The sequence below is a fragment of the Scophthalmus maximus genome, chromosome 3, assembly GCF_022379125.1.
Source record: "Scophthalmus maximus strain ysfricsl-2021 chromosome 3, ASM2237912v1, whole genome shotgun sequence".
Lineage (NCBI taxonomy): Eukaryota > Metazoa > Chordata > Actinopteri > Pleuronectiformes > Scophthalmidae > Scophthalmus > Scophthalmus maximus.
Genome location: NC_061517.1, coordinates 1601293 through 1620192, shown reverse-complemented (window position 1 = coordinate 1620192; position 18900 = coordinate 1601293). Strand labels below are relative to the sequence as shown.

Sequence of the window (18900 nt, the reverse complement as noted above, 5' to 3'; positions counted from 1 at the left end):
GTGTGTGTGTGTGTGTGTGTGTGTGTGTGTGTGTGTGTGTGTGTGTGTGTGTGTGTGAGACACCGAGGGTCAGGCCTCATTGTCTTGATGAAATCCAGGTGGATTACACACTTCATGAAATGAGAGAAACAACAACGGGGGAGTTCACACTGTGATTTCTAGTTAAAGGACGAGCGGAGCGACAAGAGGATTATTTGTGTTTGTTCTCTACTGTCGAGACGCTGGTGTGTGAAAGTCTGACTTCTCTCTCATCAAACCAGTATCAAACTAGAGATTTTTCCGGTACCATTTTTCTCTTCCCGATACCTGGACATCGCATATCTTTCCCAGATACAGAGTTCCGATCCAAAACCAGAGCATTTTAAAAACAATGACAACTTATATGAAGTATTCTAACAGCTGTTTGTAACTGACCCTGCATGAAGTGATGATCACCGTCAGTGTTGTTGACTTCTGACAAACAGAAACAAACAGAGAATGACTGTCAAAGAACTTATTTTATGATCCAGTTTGACAGTCACACCTGACAAAAAATCTCAAATAAATGAATCTAGGAATAAAAAATAGTTACTTCCTTTGAACAGCTGTTAAAGTGCAGCCGCAGCTTTTCAAAATAAAAGACCTTTAAAGTTTTTAACAGTAACAGTATAACACAGAGCAACAGCAACCTCAACACTCAATAAATCTAGAAATAAATAAATAATTTATATATTCTTTTTTTAAACGTTAACGTGCAGCCACAGTTTAGAAAAATGAAATATCTTTCGTCTGAATCGTTCACAGAAATGGTATAAAACTACGATATGGTTCATGTCGTTGTTTTACTTGAGGGACTTATAATGAAATATTAATAAGTTGCTGATATTTTCCTCTACTACTCACTTCTTCTTCTCTGCTCAGCTAAAAGCTGTAGTTGTCAGTGGCAGCAGAGGGAAAAGAAGAAGAAGTGATTTACTGTAAAAGAAAATTGCAGTTTTATCTGAACATCAAAATGAAACATGCAGAGAGATAAATTCAGTACATCACTGATGTACGTACAGTCGAACACGCTGGTGTGTTGACTGCAGCTATATCTGACTTCCTCTGACAACGTTGATCTCTCAGTCGGCCGTCGGGCTTTGTGAAACCAAGTAGCAGCGATGAAGTCGGGATCGCAGCTAACTTTAGCTTTGGAGCTGAGCGGCGTCCATGTTTGTCTTGACCTCTGAGCGACCTATACGACCTTGATGTTGGTGAGCCCGAGATCCAAGAAGAGCGACGACGACAACAATATGCATAATCTGTCCTTGAGGAAAATTAACGCAGTTATTCAATACTTATGTTTTCAATAAAGTTTCTCAGTGGAGCTTTTAATATGCAGAAAATGGCTGGTTTTGTTTTTTTATAAGAAAATTCTCTAAATAAAATTTTCTTTTTCAATTGAATATGAATATTTTCATAATAGTCATATACTCAATATGAATTTCTGTCTCTATCATGAACTATACATTAAATTGTGTCTATTATTAATATTAGTGATATTAATACCTGTAGTTTACAGTGCTGAAAAACTATGAAATATAACGAGATATTAAACCAAACTAACTGTGTTGTCACACTGATATCGAAAACATGAACATTGATGCATGAATACAATATTTTTTTACTGCACAGAAACGCTGATGTCTGGTTGTAACATTGACCTAATGGTCCAATTTCTGTTTGCAGGTCAAACTCGACAAAATGTGGAAAAGAGCAAAGAACTCGGGTCCCGGTGTGAGACAAAGTACAGTACTGTCGTCCATCCTCCTTCACATACACTATATATATATATATATATATATATATAGCCTCATTTACATTGCATCTGTATTAGGGCTGCAACAGTTAATCGATTGGTAAATGAATCGCCAACTATATTCATAATCGATTAAAGCAGTTTTATTTTTTAAGTAAATATTCTCTTATTTCAGCTTCTTAAATGTGAATATGTTCTGGTTTCTCTGTTCCTCTGTGACAGTGAACTGAATATCTTTGGTGTGTGGACAACACAAAACACCATCTTGGAGTTTTGGGAAACACAATCAACATACAACTAATCGATTAATCGAAAAATTAATCTACAGATTAATCCTTGATGAAAACAATCGTTAGTTGACAGTGGGTCGTGGATACGTTCACTCATCATCATGAACAGTATTTCTATTCATCATAAAATCCATGAGAACTATGCGAGTTCACGTTCGACAGGCAGTTGGTTAAAGGTTAAATGGAGGATGAGCAGGAATCATGTGTGGATTAAAACGTCTGCTGCTCTTCACTGTGACTCGCTCAGAGCTTCACTTTGTTCAGGCCGACATGAGAATAAATGTCTCTTAATATCCTGCGGTCACAGTATTGACCTGGAGCTTCCAACTGATCCCGTGACATTTGCCTTTCCGCAGATTTCTCCCTGGTTCATCGATATATTCAACATTTCAATGAGGTGTCCGGCAACAAGTCAGGTGATGTGACAAGACGTTTTATTTTCCTGTGTGAATACAAAGCTGAGCTACAGCCATTATTATGAATAATGGAATAAATATTGAATGATGCATTAGGTTTTATTGAACTGTGTGTGTGTGTGTGTGTGTGTGTGTGTGTGTGTGTGTGTGTGTGTGTGTGTGTGTGTGTGTGTGTGTGTGTGTGTGTGTGTGTGTGTGTGTGTGTGTGTGTGTGTGTGTGTGTGTGTGTGTGTGTGTGTGTGTGTGTGTGTGTGTGTGTGTGTGTGTGTGTGTGTGTGTGTGTGTGTGTGTGTGTGTGTGTGTGTGTGTGCTGAATCAGTTACTCGTCCGACACGGCAGCGGTTTCGCCCTTTTCTGTCCTTGTAATGATAATAATTTATGCCCGGATTAATGTTTTTCTTCATCGATTTCGTGTGATCCTCGATCTTTACGTGTGAAACGCCTGATAAGAACAAGCTCAACAGCAGAGCGGGGACAGTCGGGGGACGACAGAGTGGATTAATGTGCTCCTCTGTCCATCTGACTATTGAATCTGTATCAGAGATGAAATGATTTCCTGCTTTAAGCGTCTGCAATGTGAATATCTGATGATTTTCTTGTGAAAAATTTGACAAAATGTAGACAAAAATCTGACAATATCTCTTTGGGCTTTGACTGAATTGACTTTTTTTAACGTCTCAAACATAAAATGAATAATGAGTAGATACATTGTAATGTAAAATAATCCTTAGTTCAGCCCTGATGAGTAAACCGACACCTGAGCTCCTGTATCGTATCAATGCACTTATTGACCAACTTATAGAACATTTTATGAAAATGCTCTTTTTCTTCTACAGTAGAGAAAGTACAAACGTCTGTCTCATAATTTTAGCAACGTGTGAACGTTGGATTTTTCACTGCTGAAGTTGTGACGTTGACAAAAATGCAAAGCAGAAAACGGATATGTAAAAATTTGCCTCAACAATGACAGACGTGGGTTTTTATTTTTATTTTCTTACTTCGTCCAACTAAATTCCAACTCATACTTTCCCGAGTAAGCCGCCTGCGATGTGAAGAGAAAGCTCAGGATTCATGTGCTCACACTGTACAGTGTGTGTGAATTAACCACTGTTCCCTGCGGAAAGCTCCTCCGAGGCAGAGGGGTTAGTGTTTACAATAGAAGAAGGAGAAGAACGCTGACAAGACAGAATGAGTTCAAGGAATCGACTCGTGGCTCCGCTCCAACTGTGCGAGAGGCTGAGGTCGGCCGCCCAAAGGATCCTGCCATGTCAGAAATTCCGATTTTCAGCCTCGTCTGGGCAGAAATCGTACGGTGTATGTTTTTCTAGCAGGTGTTGATGTTCTGTCTTTCATATCTCATATGTGCATAGTTCAGTATCTGAGATTTGTCGTCACTTTAATTCCATTGAAGGAGCATTCTCCACCGGATCTGAATATTTACCTCAAATGCGACTGCGCTGAATTTTCCTTTTTATAATGCAAAGACATAAAAGGTGATTTGCTCGTAATTACACGTCACTCTTTATTATTATTGTTTTTATTTTATTGCTTCAGCCGCCATCCGCCGGAGATCCAAGATTCCCGGCGTGATGATCACACAGTACGAGGTCAACCTGCCCGAGGGGAAGAGCACGCCAGATTTCCAGTGTAAACCGGTTCCTGTGACCGTCCAGGAAGGTGAGTTTTTAGCGAGTTTAATTCTATAGAACTTGTCTCTTTACAGTTGTGTAAATAAAGACGCTGTATTTCCACACGTCTCACAGGGACATTCGCCGTTTTCACGGCCGTGGTGAAGGGGGATCCCAAACCAGAAGTGTCCTGGAGAAGAGCTAAAGGAAACACCGCAGACAAGGAGAAATATCTGAGAAAATATGACGAATCGACCGGGGAGCACGTGTTGGAGGCGAGTGACGTGATGGTGTCACATGCAAAGAGTCACATCTTCTACCTGTTGTGTGAAATCTGATATTTATTATATTTCCTCCAGATTCACAAAGTGTGTGCGGCCGACACAGACACTTATAAATGCTGTGCTGCCAATGAGTTTGGTAAAGCCGTCTGCACGGCAACACTCAGTGTGACTGATGGTAAGAGCTGGATATCTGTTTTCACTGTACATGTGATGGAGTCACTTCTTCTAATGTCAGTGTTAATTGCTGAATACAAAATCACCAGTTGTCTAATTTATTCATGGTATAAACTGTACAACATTCAGAAATCTTTACTACATTTTTTTAGATTCTACAAATCCATCCGATTTCAGAAAATTGCTGAGGAAAAGGTAAGAAAAACAGATATTAAGATTATATCAAATTAAAATACCTCAGCAGATGTTTCTTTTTTGTGCATGTATTTTCTTTCATTAGAAATGTTAATTTAAATTTTTTTGTTCAATATCTCTAGTAAAGTAGCGAAAGCAGATGAGGAAAGCGATGAGAAATTCTGGGAGTCGATGCTGAACGCCGACAGGAACGACTACGAGCGCATCTGCGCGGAGTTCGGCGTTTCAGATTTACATTCGGTTCTCAAGAAACTGGGAGAGAAGAAGAAGGAGAGAATGCGAAATAAGTGCAAGGTACGGAAACTCTCCCACTCTATACATTAGCTCCAGATGGAAAAAAAAACAACAAATTGTCATTGACGCAATCTGATTGGCTGCTGCTGTACGTGCGCCGCAGCTTGGACAAGTTGAGCTTGACCAACTTCTCATGCTCGGAACCACAGTTCAGTGATGTCAACTCCTCTGTTGCCGGCAGGACGGGGTGATTCCCTACGATGACGACGCAGCAGAGAAACTCAGTCTTCTGAGCGGCGGACGGACGAAGGACTTCATCCTAAAGAGCCCGATGCTGGAGGACGAAGGACTGACTCCGCTGGATGTGGTTGAAAAGCTCAAACTCCTGGAAACGGGCCTGAAACAGGCGGACGCTGAAGAAGTCAAGCTGCTCCTCACGGAGATCAAATGTGGGTTCAAGTATAGAAACTGGCAAATTTATGGCGAGTTCACACTCAGCGATGTTAAGTCCAGTGTGAAGTGCCTCGCCGACGTCTACCCAACTCCTGTAGTTTGAGCTGTGACTGGCAGCGATTCCGTCGACTACGTCAATGGCCTCGACGTACTACAGCGCAAGACGACACGGAAAACTGTAGCACGACAACAACAACAACAACATATTCTCTGCCTTTTCCTTTTTCTTTTTCCGTGTTTCTGTACAAATCATGGCACAGACTATTTGCAGGGCTCGTTTCTTTCTGACCCCCATCGTGACAAACACTTCCTGTTTCGCGCGCGTAACGTGTCATTTCCCGTGTCGCTTCTCGTGACAAAACGTACTTTTGAGACGAGAGACGGGACCCCAACGTCGCCGACAAGTTCCGTAGTGTGAACAGCACGATAACAAATCGCCTGGACAGTTCCTTTAAGATACACAAGAAGCAGTGAGGAACAACATGTAGAAATCTTGACCAGGTTGTTTTGTTGATTACGTGTTGATACGATATTTCATCTTGTCGTGTTTCACTCCCAGGTTCGAATGTGGACTTTGTCGTCAAAATCCAGGAGATTAAAGCAGAAGAACGAGAGGACGCCCTCTTCGAGTGCGTCCTGACACACCCACTACCCAGCGTCACGTGGTCGGGAAAGGGCAGCGCTCTGGAGGACGGAGAAAAATATATCATAACGGGGTCCGACCACAAGCTGATCCACAGGCTGCTGATCAGGGACTGCGAGCCGCAGGACGAGGGCATCTATTCAGCTGCGGCCGGCGCTACGTCCTGCAGCGCCTGGCTGGTTGTGGAAGGTAACACGTTGATCAAATCAATCAACCGATACCTTAATGTGTGACGATTCTTGAACCATGTCTCGATGGACTTTCAGCCGACGGTGACCCCGCATGCGCCGGTGAGAAGAAACCTCGGAAAGCGACGGTGGCGGGCGGAGCGCGGCTCGACCTCGAGAAAGTGGCCAAAGAGCAACACATAAAAAATCGAGAGGAGACGGAGAAGATTCTAGCAGCTGTGAGGGCAAAGCAAGACGCAGGACAAGTCAGAGAAGGACAGACGTTATTGACCTCTGGACGAAGAGATGGGGAATTGACTGAATCGACTCAGGACGCAGAGTCTGACGAGGCAACAGCCGGTGGCCTGAGCGGAGAGACGACAAAGATGAAAAACTCCACAGGAAACGACGCAAATCTAGATGTTTCCGTCAGCGGGACGAAAGCAGAAGCGACGGTCGACGGCACCGAGAACAAGAAATACGCCAAGTCCGGTCAAGTGGATTTTGACAAGGTAACAGGTAAAGTCGATCTGTGCCCCGACAAACGCATTTTCTTCCATCGGCACCTCAGTGAGTACAGTCGTCAGCTGTGAAATCAATACCACATGTGACATCATCAGTGTGAGCCACGAGGGTTCGAACAGCTTCTCAGTAATAATGAGACGTTTCCTGAGCCACAGTGAATCTACCGACAGATTAATATCACTTCAGATTTGAGTATCATTGAGACGTTGTTATTTTAACTGCCACAACCCAGATGCAGACGCAGGAGGACGTGATGAGGAGAACGAGGCCGTCACTGGATCTGGCTGTAGTTCAAGACTAAAGCAAGCTCAAGAGACACGAGGTAGAGAAACGAAAAGAAAACAACAACATGTCTTAAGATCCATGTCGATGTAAATAGTTATTATCCATATTTAATATCTCAGGAGTATTTGATATTTTCATTGTGTGTCTGTGCAGACGATGAGTTAAACCAGATTCAAATGTTTTGACGCAGGTGTGGTGACGGAGTCCGATGGGAACGTGATCGAGTCTGGCAGACGCACAAAACGACAAAAGAAGGTCCAGTGGAAACTGCAGACATCTGGTGAGACACAACAGGGACTTGACTGTATTTTTCATTTCTGTGCAACGACAACAGGTTCATCCGATTGACTTTTTTTTCTAAGCATAAATTAAAAAAACACATGGCTATGATTAAAATAAAAAGATAAAAATGGACTTTTCTGGACCCATGGATCATCCAAGGATCAGTCGGCAGAGTGAGAATCACTAATGACACCATTTTCTCTTTCATTATCGTAATGTTGTTTTAAACTGTGGAGAGGAAATTCTGCTTTGTTTTGATAATGAACGAGTGACAGAGCACGGAGATATGAAAACTGCTACACATTTGATTTAATATATAAAAGACCCAACGTAATAGTGTTTTGGACGTAATGTGTTCTACCCAAAACCCAAAGGCTCCATCAAAGATCCTAATGAACCAGGAATTGACGGTGATGAAGGTGACGGTGATGAAGGTGACGGTGACGGTGATGAAGGTGACGGTGATGAAGGTGACGGTGATGAAGAGAACGAGGACTCCACCGGACGGGTCGAGCATCTGAGCGGTAAAAAGAAAAGTCTGCGGTCACAAGAGAAAGACGACGGTAAGTTTGTAGTTTGTCTTAATGACCAGGAAATAACTTCTCTGCACCTTTTTCTGTTCATATTCTTTTTTTATATGTGGCAAGCGAGGTCTTCCGTCCGAAACTTGTACATTTTTGTCGTGTACAAGTAGAAATTGTTTTCTTTTCGAATATGTATTTTTAAATATACTTTAATTAGCACAAGAAATTGTACAAGCCTCGATATAAATACGGCTTGTGCTCCCTCTGTTGATTGGGAAACATTTTATTAATAACAGACAAATAATAAAGCTATGAATTTAATATTAAAGTTAAAACCCAACTTGTCCTACAGAGCCCAGTGACTGTGACGAGCCCGGCGATGCGACTGGATCCGCCGCACGTCCGAGGCGTAAAAGGCAAAGTGCGCTGATAGAAGAGCTGGTGGTCGGTGAGTAGAAGGCGACAGGGGGGTCTGTATCTGGAGTGTCGAATTAAAAATTTAAATTGTGATCAAGTGATCGAGTAAAGTAAGTAGAAAATAATCTTTTCAGTAACATTAAAAAAATAGCTATTAACAATTTCACCCATACATTTTATAGTTATGTGAATTTATATGAAGCTTTTTATATTTGATTAACAGAGTTGGTCATATTCACAAAGCCTACCTTCTAAAATTCAGACACTGGCAGTACAAAGTATTTTGTTAATATTCCATCACCGTCAGCTGCTATAACACTTCACAAAACTTTTAAAAATCTACTGGGAACCAAGAAAATAACTTGAATCGTGACAATAAGCATTAGAAAAGATTTATATTTCCAAAAGGTTCCCACCCTGACTTATTATGGCTTGAAAGGTCGAGAGCACCGTTTACAAATTATCTGAACATTAAGTTATTTTGGTTTCGTTAAACAGGATTCAAATTTAAAATAACAGGTTTGTAGCATTACAACGTAGTGATAAGTTAGAAAAATAATGGCTCCACTGCAATGAATTAACGATAATGATATTGTTTGTTTTCCCTGCTATTTGTATTTTGTTATTGCCCTTGTAGATATCAAATTCATTGAGAAAAGCTTCAACATTAAGTGTATCGCAGTATCTTTAAAGGGCAGAAGAGAACAAACTTAATTCCCAGCAAAGATTAGAAATCTATCCGGAAAAAACGTATAAAAAGTTTCTCATGATTCAGTCTGACAGTTTGTTTGCCTTAGATCCAGGAGTCCAGTTCGTCTGTGGATTGTCTGACGTCAGCGCCATCATCAACGAGACGGCTGTGTTAACATGTAAGCTCAGCAGTGAAGACTGTGAAGGAGCCTGGTTCAGAGATGGAAAAAAGGTGAGTCGTACAGGTGGAGTACAGGTAGAGTACAGGTAGAGTACAGGTAGAGTACAGGTAAAGAACAGGTAGAGTACAGTTAGAGTTCAGGTAGAGTACAGGTAGAGTACAGGTAGAGTACAGGTAAAGAACAGGTAGAGTACAGGTAGAGTACAGGAAGAGTACAGTTAGAGTACAGTTAGAGTACAGTTAGAGTACAGGTAGAGTACAGGTAAAGAACAGGTGGAGTACAGGAGGAGTACAGTAAGAGTACAAGTAGAGGGTAGGTAGAGGGTAGGTAGAGTACAGGTATAGTACAGGTAAAGAACAGGTAGAGAGTACAGATAGAGTACAGATGGAGAGTACAGGTGGAGAGTACAGGTAAAGAACAGGTAGAGTACAGGTAAAGTACAGGTAAAGTACAGGTAAAGTACAGGTAGAGTAGAGCTAATGGTACATGGTGCATTCGCACCACAAACTAACCGCACAAGAGTCCTGCTCATCAGACTATCTTGGTCCAGTAGTTGAGTCGAGATCTAAAGTTTGATTGACAGCGGTCACACCAACCAAATGAACTGGGTTCAATTTTGAAAAACACACCAGTGTTAGTTTGACTCCAGCCAGCAACCTTTGTTAAATTCCATCTCTTATATTTTTGTCCACCCCTCTCGTGAACTCTCTGAAGAAGAAAAAATAATAATCAAAAGTAATCAATAATCACTTTCTTGAGGGGGAATCTGTTTCCACTGATAACCACCACAGGTTTCATACAATGTGTTGTGATGTGACATCTGGCAGATGTTCAGACACTCGGGACTCGAAGCCCTTCGGAGCGTCTGCAGTGTTTCTGACCTGAATGACTAAAAATTACCTTGCGATTGTTTGGGGGGTTTTTTGCTCTATTTTCATCCGCCTGCCCGCTTTCCCCATCAGATATCCCAGGACGACAGTTTCATTATCACGCAAGATGGTGCAGTCCATAAATTAACGATAATCAGGTGCGCGGAGGAGCACTCTGGGAAATATCGCTTTGAAGCAGATGGTCGTAAAACGGAGGCGATGATCAACGTCAAAGGTTTGAGAAGATTCATCATGATAACACTAACGATATTTGACATTATAAACTTTCAATGGAAATTCTGTCGGAAAATGTTAGCGTGTCAAATACCATCTTATTAAAATGACCCTGTGTGCCCACTTTTGTTTTGTTTTTTCAGATCCCCCGAGGTTCAACACTGAGGACCTCAGTGCTTTCTCGGAGCCGGTGAGAGTTAAAGTGGGCCACAGCGCCATCTTCAAACTGCATTTTCTCGGACACGAACCCATCAAGATCAAGTGGTACAGGGAGGGGGAGGAGCTCCGGGACGACGGCAACACCAAGGTGGAGAGATTCGCGAGTCACAGCCGCCTGCTGCTCAGCAGGTGCCACAGGAAGGAAAGCGGAGAGGTCAAGATCAAGCTGAGGAACGAGCACGGCTTCGTCGAGGCCGTTTCAAGGCTCGTCGTGCTGGGTGAGTTTGTCAGAAATTAACAGGAAAGGATTTTCTCACCCAGATGGTTTTTCCTAAAGCTCTATAGCTGTTAAAAATAGGACTGCGTCATCACAACAATTTAAAAAAAAATGCTAGATTCAATCAAGAGGAAATTATTAACTCTGCGTCCTTCAACTCCTGTGTAGCAGGACTGTAATTACTTTGGTGTTGTAAAGATCAAGAAACATCAATGTGCTACAAGGCTTCATCAAAATAATATCACAAATCAGACCAGTCTTTTCTCTATTGGGGAAAAAGAGCCAATCTTTGCCTGGACGCATTTCACCAACTACCAACTTGTTGTTTTTGTCGAACTTCAAGCAGAATATCAGGCTGTGAGAACGTTAAAAGATGTGTTTGTAAAATGCAAGTCAGAGCTTGAAAAAAAAGCAATTATGTTCAAATTACACCCCTCATTGCTGCCAATGTCCAACATTACTATAATTATCTTCCAATGAAATGTGGTATCTGCTTTCTCAAATATTACAAAAATTAAAGTTAAAGCTTTGACAAACCCTCAAACACTAGATTTTTCCTGTTTCAGACAAGCCCACGTCACCCCTGGGTCCTGCCGAGGTAACCGAGAGCTCGCCCACGTGTATTGAGTTTAAGTGGCGGCCTCCGAAGGACGACGGAGGCTCACCGGTGACCAACTACGCAATCGAGCGTCAGCAAGTGGGACGGAACACCTGGAAGAGAGTGGGCGAAATCCCAGGTGTGCCCAGCTTCCGGGACACAGACGTGGACCATGGCCGGAAATATTGCTACCGTGTCCGAGCCATCACGGCGGAGGGTACGAGTGAAGTCATGGAGACGGACGACATGCAGGCGGGAACACTTGGTGAGCAAAACCACTAGGTGGTAGTGATGTCAGATTGTCTCTCCCACTTACAAACAACCCTAAAGAGACATTTAATAGAGGCTAAATTGTAACTAGTGAGATATCATTTATAGTTTAATGTCAAATAAATGTGTGTGAGGAACAAGTACCTACCACTGAACCACCATGGTGAACTAGGGCTGGGCGATATTGCCTATGAATAATATCATGATATATTTTTAAGTTTCCTCTAAAGGACTTCATAAATGCACAATTTAACCCTTTGATGCATACAATCACACCAGTAAGATGATTCTAGTAGACCCCACAACCCCTATGGTGACCAACAAACGTGGTGACTGAAATACCAAACTGACAGCCATGGAACGTGCCCATGAAAAGGAACACTGCAAAGAAGGCAATGACTGTACTGTACATACACTACAGTCCAAGAAACACACAAAGACGGCAACCAATGCCACTGCGTAGAAACTAGGAGATACAATCACAAGATCTTATTTTCCTCTTGCACGTCCGAGTACATGAGGTTTTAGGATCTGAGAGAAACCATCTCATGATTGACACCTTTTTGATGGAAGAACATGAGCCAACTAATAAAACATCCATCAGAAAAAAGCCAAGTTTGAATCAACGTAACGACACAGCTGCAGTCTGGCGCGGCGGCCGACGAAACACAATCGGCACAAGGCGAAACAAGAACGACTTGAACTCACAGTTTGAAGGTCGGCTTGACGAGGACGTCCTAGTAGAAATGTTTCTTGGTGGAGTCGCTCTGCTGTACCAGTTTTCCATATGGACCTTCAGTCCGTGTGTTGGCCTCCACAGAAGGTTAGTCCAGTTGAACGTCTTCTCCAGGTCCAGATCCTCTCCATTATCTGCTGCTGCTGATGGAAAACAGAAGCGTTACGCTGACAAAGTAGAAAACCATGACGATCGCTCGTTCATCCTTCTGTGTCACTGTCCGCAGAGCCTCCCATAAAGTTTATACTTACTCTTTTCCCCCATTAAAATGCACCAAAGGGATCAACTAAGAGCAAAGGTAAATTGTCCAGTTGATGGGATCTGTGGCAGTGTCGTGTTAGTCAACCGAGTCACGTGCTAAGCTCATATAATTATACATGGCATGACTGCTAACAAGTTAGCTTAGTTGTGTAAAGCACCCGCATCAAGCCAGTTAGCTTATTGGTGTTAGCATTTGTAGAAGTCTCCTAGCATGCTACCAATTATCAACATTCTACCAATTGTTTGCTAACAAACATTAATATATGCTCATATTAGTTGAGGCTAACATAAACCGCATGCTAGCAACATGTTGATACTCTTGGGCAGTGAAGACAACATGTAAAATATGTGACTTTTAGCACAATTGTTAATTACTTACAGCCCCTCCGAGTGGTGTGACAGCAGCTCTGAGGGACGTTTCATGTCGACACGCACCGAAAATGATCCATCTCCTGTTCAATAAAACACTAATCAGTGAGCAACGGCTCCACGTCACTCAGTGGTACATGAATGGCCGGTCGTTTGTGGGGCCTCGCGTTTGGCGTTTTTTCGTCCGGCGCCATTTTGTTTTTGTCTTTTGAAACCGGAGTCAAGGAGCGGAGGGCGTGGCCTGACAGAGCTCGTCCACCTACACCTGCGACCACCTGCGAGGTGACTTCCGGTTTAACGCCGGTTGGCTCGCTTCACCTCAGAGCCCCTGAGAGAGAGAGAGTCGCGACATCGCCCTTCACTCCAAGGGACCTGGGGGGGGGGAATCACGGAGCCTCTCAATAGTTCCCGGAAGTGAGCAGCAGCAGCAGAATGGATCAAATGACCTGGTCTGTGTTGCACTCATGAAGGGTAAGACGTTTTAAATGATCAGATTGGATATTATCAGCACATCTGAATCAAATCAACATGCGCATTAAACCATGTTAGTGGATTATTATTTATTTATGATTTTAAAAATACGTATTGACTAACTACGTAAAGTAACTACACAGGCATGTCGGTCTGCTTTATTGTAAATCGATACATTTATTGACAAGTAATTACCAAGAATCACGTTTCTGTGGCTCTGCATGATGGATTCGAATTGCGCGCCAGGAACTTCCGGGAACTATCCGAAGTCTACGGGAGTCACGTGACGTGCAAACATTTTAGACTCCCGTTGTCACGACTGTCATTGAACGGCGCTGGAGCAGGTAGTCACCGGTGTAGGTGGACGTCATCTGCTCACGTCCACCTACACCGGTGACTACCTGCGAGGTAACTTCCGGTTTAACTCACCATGGTAACGGATGCTCACCTGTTCCAGAGCAAGTGAATTTCTGTTAAAAACCTGTCAACGACCCAACTACTGACCAATCAGATCACTGGAAAACCAGCGTCATCGTTCTATGTAGAGTAACGTGACAAATATTAATAATGAAGATCAATAGATATTTATAGATGAGTGGAATCATGCTGCTGTTCCAGACTTTCCATGTGTCCACTGATACTATATCTTTTGTTTGAAAAATGATCCACAAATAATTCAGTGTGATTGAGCTCATCATACTGTTCTGTCTTTCATAATAGTTTGATCGTCGTAAGACAAAAGGGCAAAAATATCCAGTCAACTGGAAACTCAATAAAATTACTTTGCAGAATATTATTATACTGACTTGAAATATCTAAAATTATGTCTAGCAGTTCTTTTTCTATTGTAGATATTTGATAAAAAAAATTCCCCTTGGATTTACAAAAACTACATTACACTTAGCCGTTAAAATACAGTCGATTTGTGAGATCCTTATTGTTTTTTAGAAACAAACAAAAAATGCATGGACCACTGCATTAGTCAAAACCTACGTAGACTTTTCACGTATCATTCATTCTTATTATTTACACTCTTTTTTATTCCTCTACAATGGGTTGTATGAAATAAGACCTGTGTGATCGCCAGCTGATTCACGGTCTTTGCTGCCCCCTGCTGTGCATCATGAGCCTGCTCTGAACTCTACACTGTGTCCTCTCCAATGCAACCTGCATCCAAGACCTTATGAGGAAAAATAAGACTTCAGTCAATGAGTCAGAACTATTTATTCCTATAGCACATTAAAAAACAACAGGAGTTGAGCCAAATTTCTTTTAAGGCAAGACAAAGGAAAGTGACACGAGACATCATGTCGTTCACTCAATGAGTCGCTCAGGGTTGTTTTGGTAACAGTTATTTTCATTATTGTTTTATTAGTAAATTACAAATTGATGGTTCAGAATCTAAATCTATAGAATCTAAATCTTTATAGCCTGTATAATCTTTGGCTACAAAGCGGAGCACGAAAATGAGAAAGAAAAAACAAGAGAAGACATACAAACACATACATTTAGGGTCAAATTAAATTCCTCTTCCTTGGGCTAAAATACATGACATAAAAAAATACAATAAATGTTTTTGAGGTAAACTTGTTAGAATAGGAAAAGCACATACAAATGTATTTGTTTTGTAAGATGACATGAGATGGAATCAAACATGTTTCCAGTTTTGTCTAATTTACAAAGATATAAATGAAAAGCTACAAATTCTTAAACATGAGAAACAGAAATTTAGAGCCATTGTCGCTTAATATTTAATTAATCATTTATCAAAATTACTGCTAACAAATTTTCTGTGACACTCATCAATTAAGTGATTCTCATTTCAGATCAGGGATCATATTGACAACAATGCACCTAATAATAAAAGTTCATTTCTTTCAGACTATACAACCTTAACCAGTGTGGAATGATCTATTTGTCTTCCCTCCTCAGCTTTTCCCGGCCCTCCTGCACCTCCCAAGGTGGCCAGCGCCTTCGACGACTGCATCAACCTCTGCTGGTCCTCGCCGAGTAACACGGGCGGTTCATGCATCCTGGGTTTTATTCTGGAGAAACGCAAGAAGGGGAGTAATCTGTGGACTGTGGTCAATGCCATGGACGAGCTGATAAAAGGTCTGCATTCTTTATTTCGCATGAAATTCAAACTGTCAGCATTCGAGACTGTGACAGTTATGTTCTGTTGCTGATCTTTTTCTGTTTATTATTGTCGGCAGAGAAGAGATATGCAGTGAAGGACGTGGTGGCAGGTTTGGAATATGAATTCAGAGTTACCGCCCTCAACCTCTCGGGAGCCGGTGAATTTAGCAACGCCTCAGAGTTTGTGTTCGCACGGGATCCCAAGAGTAAGTGGACCAAACTAAATCATTATTTTGATTTTAAAACTGAATATTGTACTCTGCGTAAATAGAGGTTTGATAATGTGCCTTCTAATTTCCTCTTTTTAATCCCAGAGCCTCCTGGTAAAGTGACAGGCCTGAAGGTGACAGAAACCTCCTACACCCACTTGGTCCTGACTTGGACCAAACCCGAGGAGAAACTGGGGATACAGGACGAGGCTAAAGGGTATTTTGTGGAAATCCGACCGGCGGACTGTATCGAATGGTCTCGCTGCATCGGCGTTCCCATCCTCACCACCAGCTTCAGCGTGAAGGGCCTGAAGTCCATGGAGATGTACTGGGTGAGAGTGATAGCGACGAACAACGGAGGAGAGAGTGAACCGGAGGAGCTGGACAACTACGTCCTGGCGATGCCCTCACCGGGTATGATCACGCCTCTGAGACAACAGGGCGCCGGACATTCAGAAGAATGGCATAAAATGAATGGAGTTGAACATTGTCCAAAGCTATTTATTTTTCTATTGTTCTTGTTCATTATCTTAGTGAGGCCGAAGTTCACAAATCACAGGATGAAGAGTTTCGTGGTGGTGAGAGCAGGAAACTCTGTGAGGATCACAGTCAACTTCGAGGTGAGATTCATACTTCAGCTTATTGTTACCATTATTATTATTATTGGCACATTCTGAGGTTAAACAGGAGCGAAAACCAAAGAATAATATCTGAGGGCAGCAGAGAATGTGGAACTTTTTAAACGCAAACACAAGACCTCCTTTTTCTGTTGGCTTTTAATTGAATTTTATTTTATTTATCTGTCCATTAATTTATACATCTGAGACTGTTTTAGGTTTCACTCTAGCATATCGTTATTCTTTATTGTCCTTTTCATATCGCTTTTTACCAATTTAATTCTTTTTTTAAATCAATTTCTCATCTCTTTTAGCATTTTATTTGTTTTACCTTTATCATTTGATCCGTCTTTGTTTACCTGCTTTTCTGTAAAGCACTTTGTGTTACATTGTTTGTATGAATAGTGCTGGACAAATAAAGTCTGAGTGATATATATATATATATACTGATATATCACCACTGTACTTTCTACCAGGCCTCCCCACGACCACACGTCATGTGGCTGAAGGACAATGTGCCGGTGACAAAGCGAGCGACCATCAGTAACTCCGACGGCTCGTCCCAGTTGCTCATCCCGTCCTCTGAGCGATCGGATTCCGGCATCTACTCTATTCTGGTGAAAAATCTGGCCGGACAGGAGACGTTCAGTACGGAGGTCAGGGTCACAGGTAAATGACATATACAGCAAAAGTTTCTCTCTGTGGCTACATGCATTTCATAGACGTTTGGATCTGAAGCCGTCTGTGATTTACAGACGATCCGAAGCCTCCCGGGCCGGTGGACCTGGAGGAAAACGTGCCCGGCACATTGACGGTGACCTGGGAAGCTTCTCCTGATGAGAAGCGCGACGACCGCCTCCACTACACTGTGTCCAAACTGGACTCGACCAAACGCACCTGGGCCACGGTGGCTGACAGACTCTTCAACAACAAGGTGACAGTCTGCAACATCATGCACGGGAGGGAGTACCTCTTCCGGGTCTACGCCAAGAATGACATCGGCATCTCCGCGCCCTCGGAGTCGCCGACCTGGGGGAGGGAGAAGAAGAAAGGTGAGTTTATACTCCTCAAAATATGCACTTCTGGAAGAAAACAACCATAATCTTACTGCAACTCTCCTCCTCTTGTAGAAAAGTTTGTGGTAAACGTACCGACCAGGAAGGACTGCGATCTGCGATGTGCTCCGACCGTCGTCGTTCCCCTGAAGCTCCACACTGCGCCCAAGGGCTACGAGTGCTACATGAGCTGCGCGGTGAGGGGAAACCCCGCACCTCGTGTCACGTGGTATCGAAATCACGTCAGCCTGAACACCAACACCAACTATTACATCTCCAACACCTGCGGCGTTTGCTCCATGTTGATCCTCCGCGTGGGCCCCAGAGACACGGGCGAGTACAGCATCAGCGCGGAGAACGCGCTGGGCCGAGCGGAGAGCTCCACCATCCTCAGTGTCCGAGGTGAGACACAAACACACCCGCACTTTCATTCTGAGAACAACAAAACATGATATGAATTCAGTTTTCTCTATTCCATACAGAGTGAAGAGACTGAGGACACCACACTATGAGCAGTTTATTCTACAGTTAAGATTTCTCAGACAGGATATTTGAACTGAAGTAGTTGTGCTGCTTGGATGTGATTCACCAAATGTAAAATTAAAAAATGAGATATTAGACTGCTGCTGAAATGAAAATAAAAGTATTACACAAATGAAAATGATTTGAAACTATCTTTTGTGTATCATTGACATCTTGGGGTGCGGTCGAATTGTCCCTCCTCTCTACTGTTCCTTGACCTCAGTGGAAAACGTCACGAGGTCAAGGAAAGGTTTGAAGGAGGATTCACAGGACTTACGAGAAGCCGACAGCGCTGCTCAGAGAATCCGACTCCACTTTCACTAAACTACGTCGTCACGCGAAGGCGGATGTTGTTGATGCGTCTGCCGTGGTGAAACTACACATTTCCGAAGATGGACGACAAAAACCCTCAGCGGCTCCATCAGCGTGTGTCAGTGTTTTACCACCGTGTGACATCACGTTATGGTTCATATGTAACAGTAACTGACATGATGACGTCTCTTCTGGGTCATATTCATACTCGTATTCATCTTCTACTTCTGATTGAATCGTTTACAGCCGTGCACGGCGCGTCACGTTAAATATCGCTGCCGCAATGCATTGTGGGGTGTCTGTATCTCCTCACTCTCACATGGGAAGCTCCAGTGTACACTATGCTAAAGGAGATAGGAAAGGAAGCATTGAAGCTCCTTTCCTAAACATTTAGAGAATCCGAACAGATCTTATCGTGGCTGCTGATCAAATACTTCTGGCTCATGTCAAGATTAAGGAAACTTCCTATCAGCCAATTTGACGATACGGCCCTCACCCGTGGAAACTGAAGGTGACCTCTGACAGACACGTGACCTCTACTGAGCATCAGTCTCGCCGGCTCATGATTGGAGCTGAACTGTCCAAGCGCAACATGACAGAGTCTCTTCCGACAACTCAGTCAAGTAGAAAATACTATAG

At 42.7% G+C, this 18900-nt stretch overlaps 2 protein-coding genes across 2 annotated transcripts in view; one reads left to right on the top strand and one right to left on the bottom strand.

The window, feature by feature from the left end:
* The window catches only part of hmga1a (high mobility group AT-hook 1a), a 212612-nt gene extending 199312 nt beyond the window's left edge, over positions 1-13300 (bottom strand). Inside the window, exons 1-2 of the mRNA XM_035645486.2 lie at positions 12950-13300; positions 12282-12452 (exon numbers count right to left, since the gene is read on the bottom strand). The gene's annotated coding sequence lies outside the window, so the exon portion shown is untranslated. The remainder of the gene's footprint in view (positions 1-12281; positions 12453-12949) is intronic.
* Positions 1723-18088, top strand: LOC118316993 (immunoglobulin-like and fibronectin type III domain-containing protein 1). Its single transcript, XM_047331329.1, has 26 exons — positions 1723-1765; positions 2424-2483; positions 4038-4160; positions 4247-4386; positions 4471-4570; positions 4722-4764; positions 4887-5058; positions 5240-5545; positions 6007-6283; positions 6361-6780; positions 7019-7108; positions 7262-7351; positions 7728-7916; positions 8230-8325; positions 8993-9216; positions 10129-10270; positions 10413-10706; positions 11272-11568; positions 15343-15522; positions 15624-15752; positions 15861-16169; positions 16290-16375; positions 16849-17041; positions 17128-17424; positions 17503-17829; positions 17910-18088. Exons 1-26 carry the CDS (start codon positions 1723-1725, stop codon positions 17912-17914), a joined length of 4632 nt encoding a protein of 1543 aa, XP_047187285.1. The 3' UTR covers positions 17915-18088.
* Positions 18089-18900: the final 812 nt, after the last annotated feature.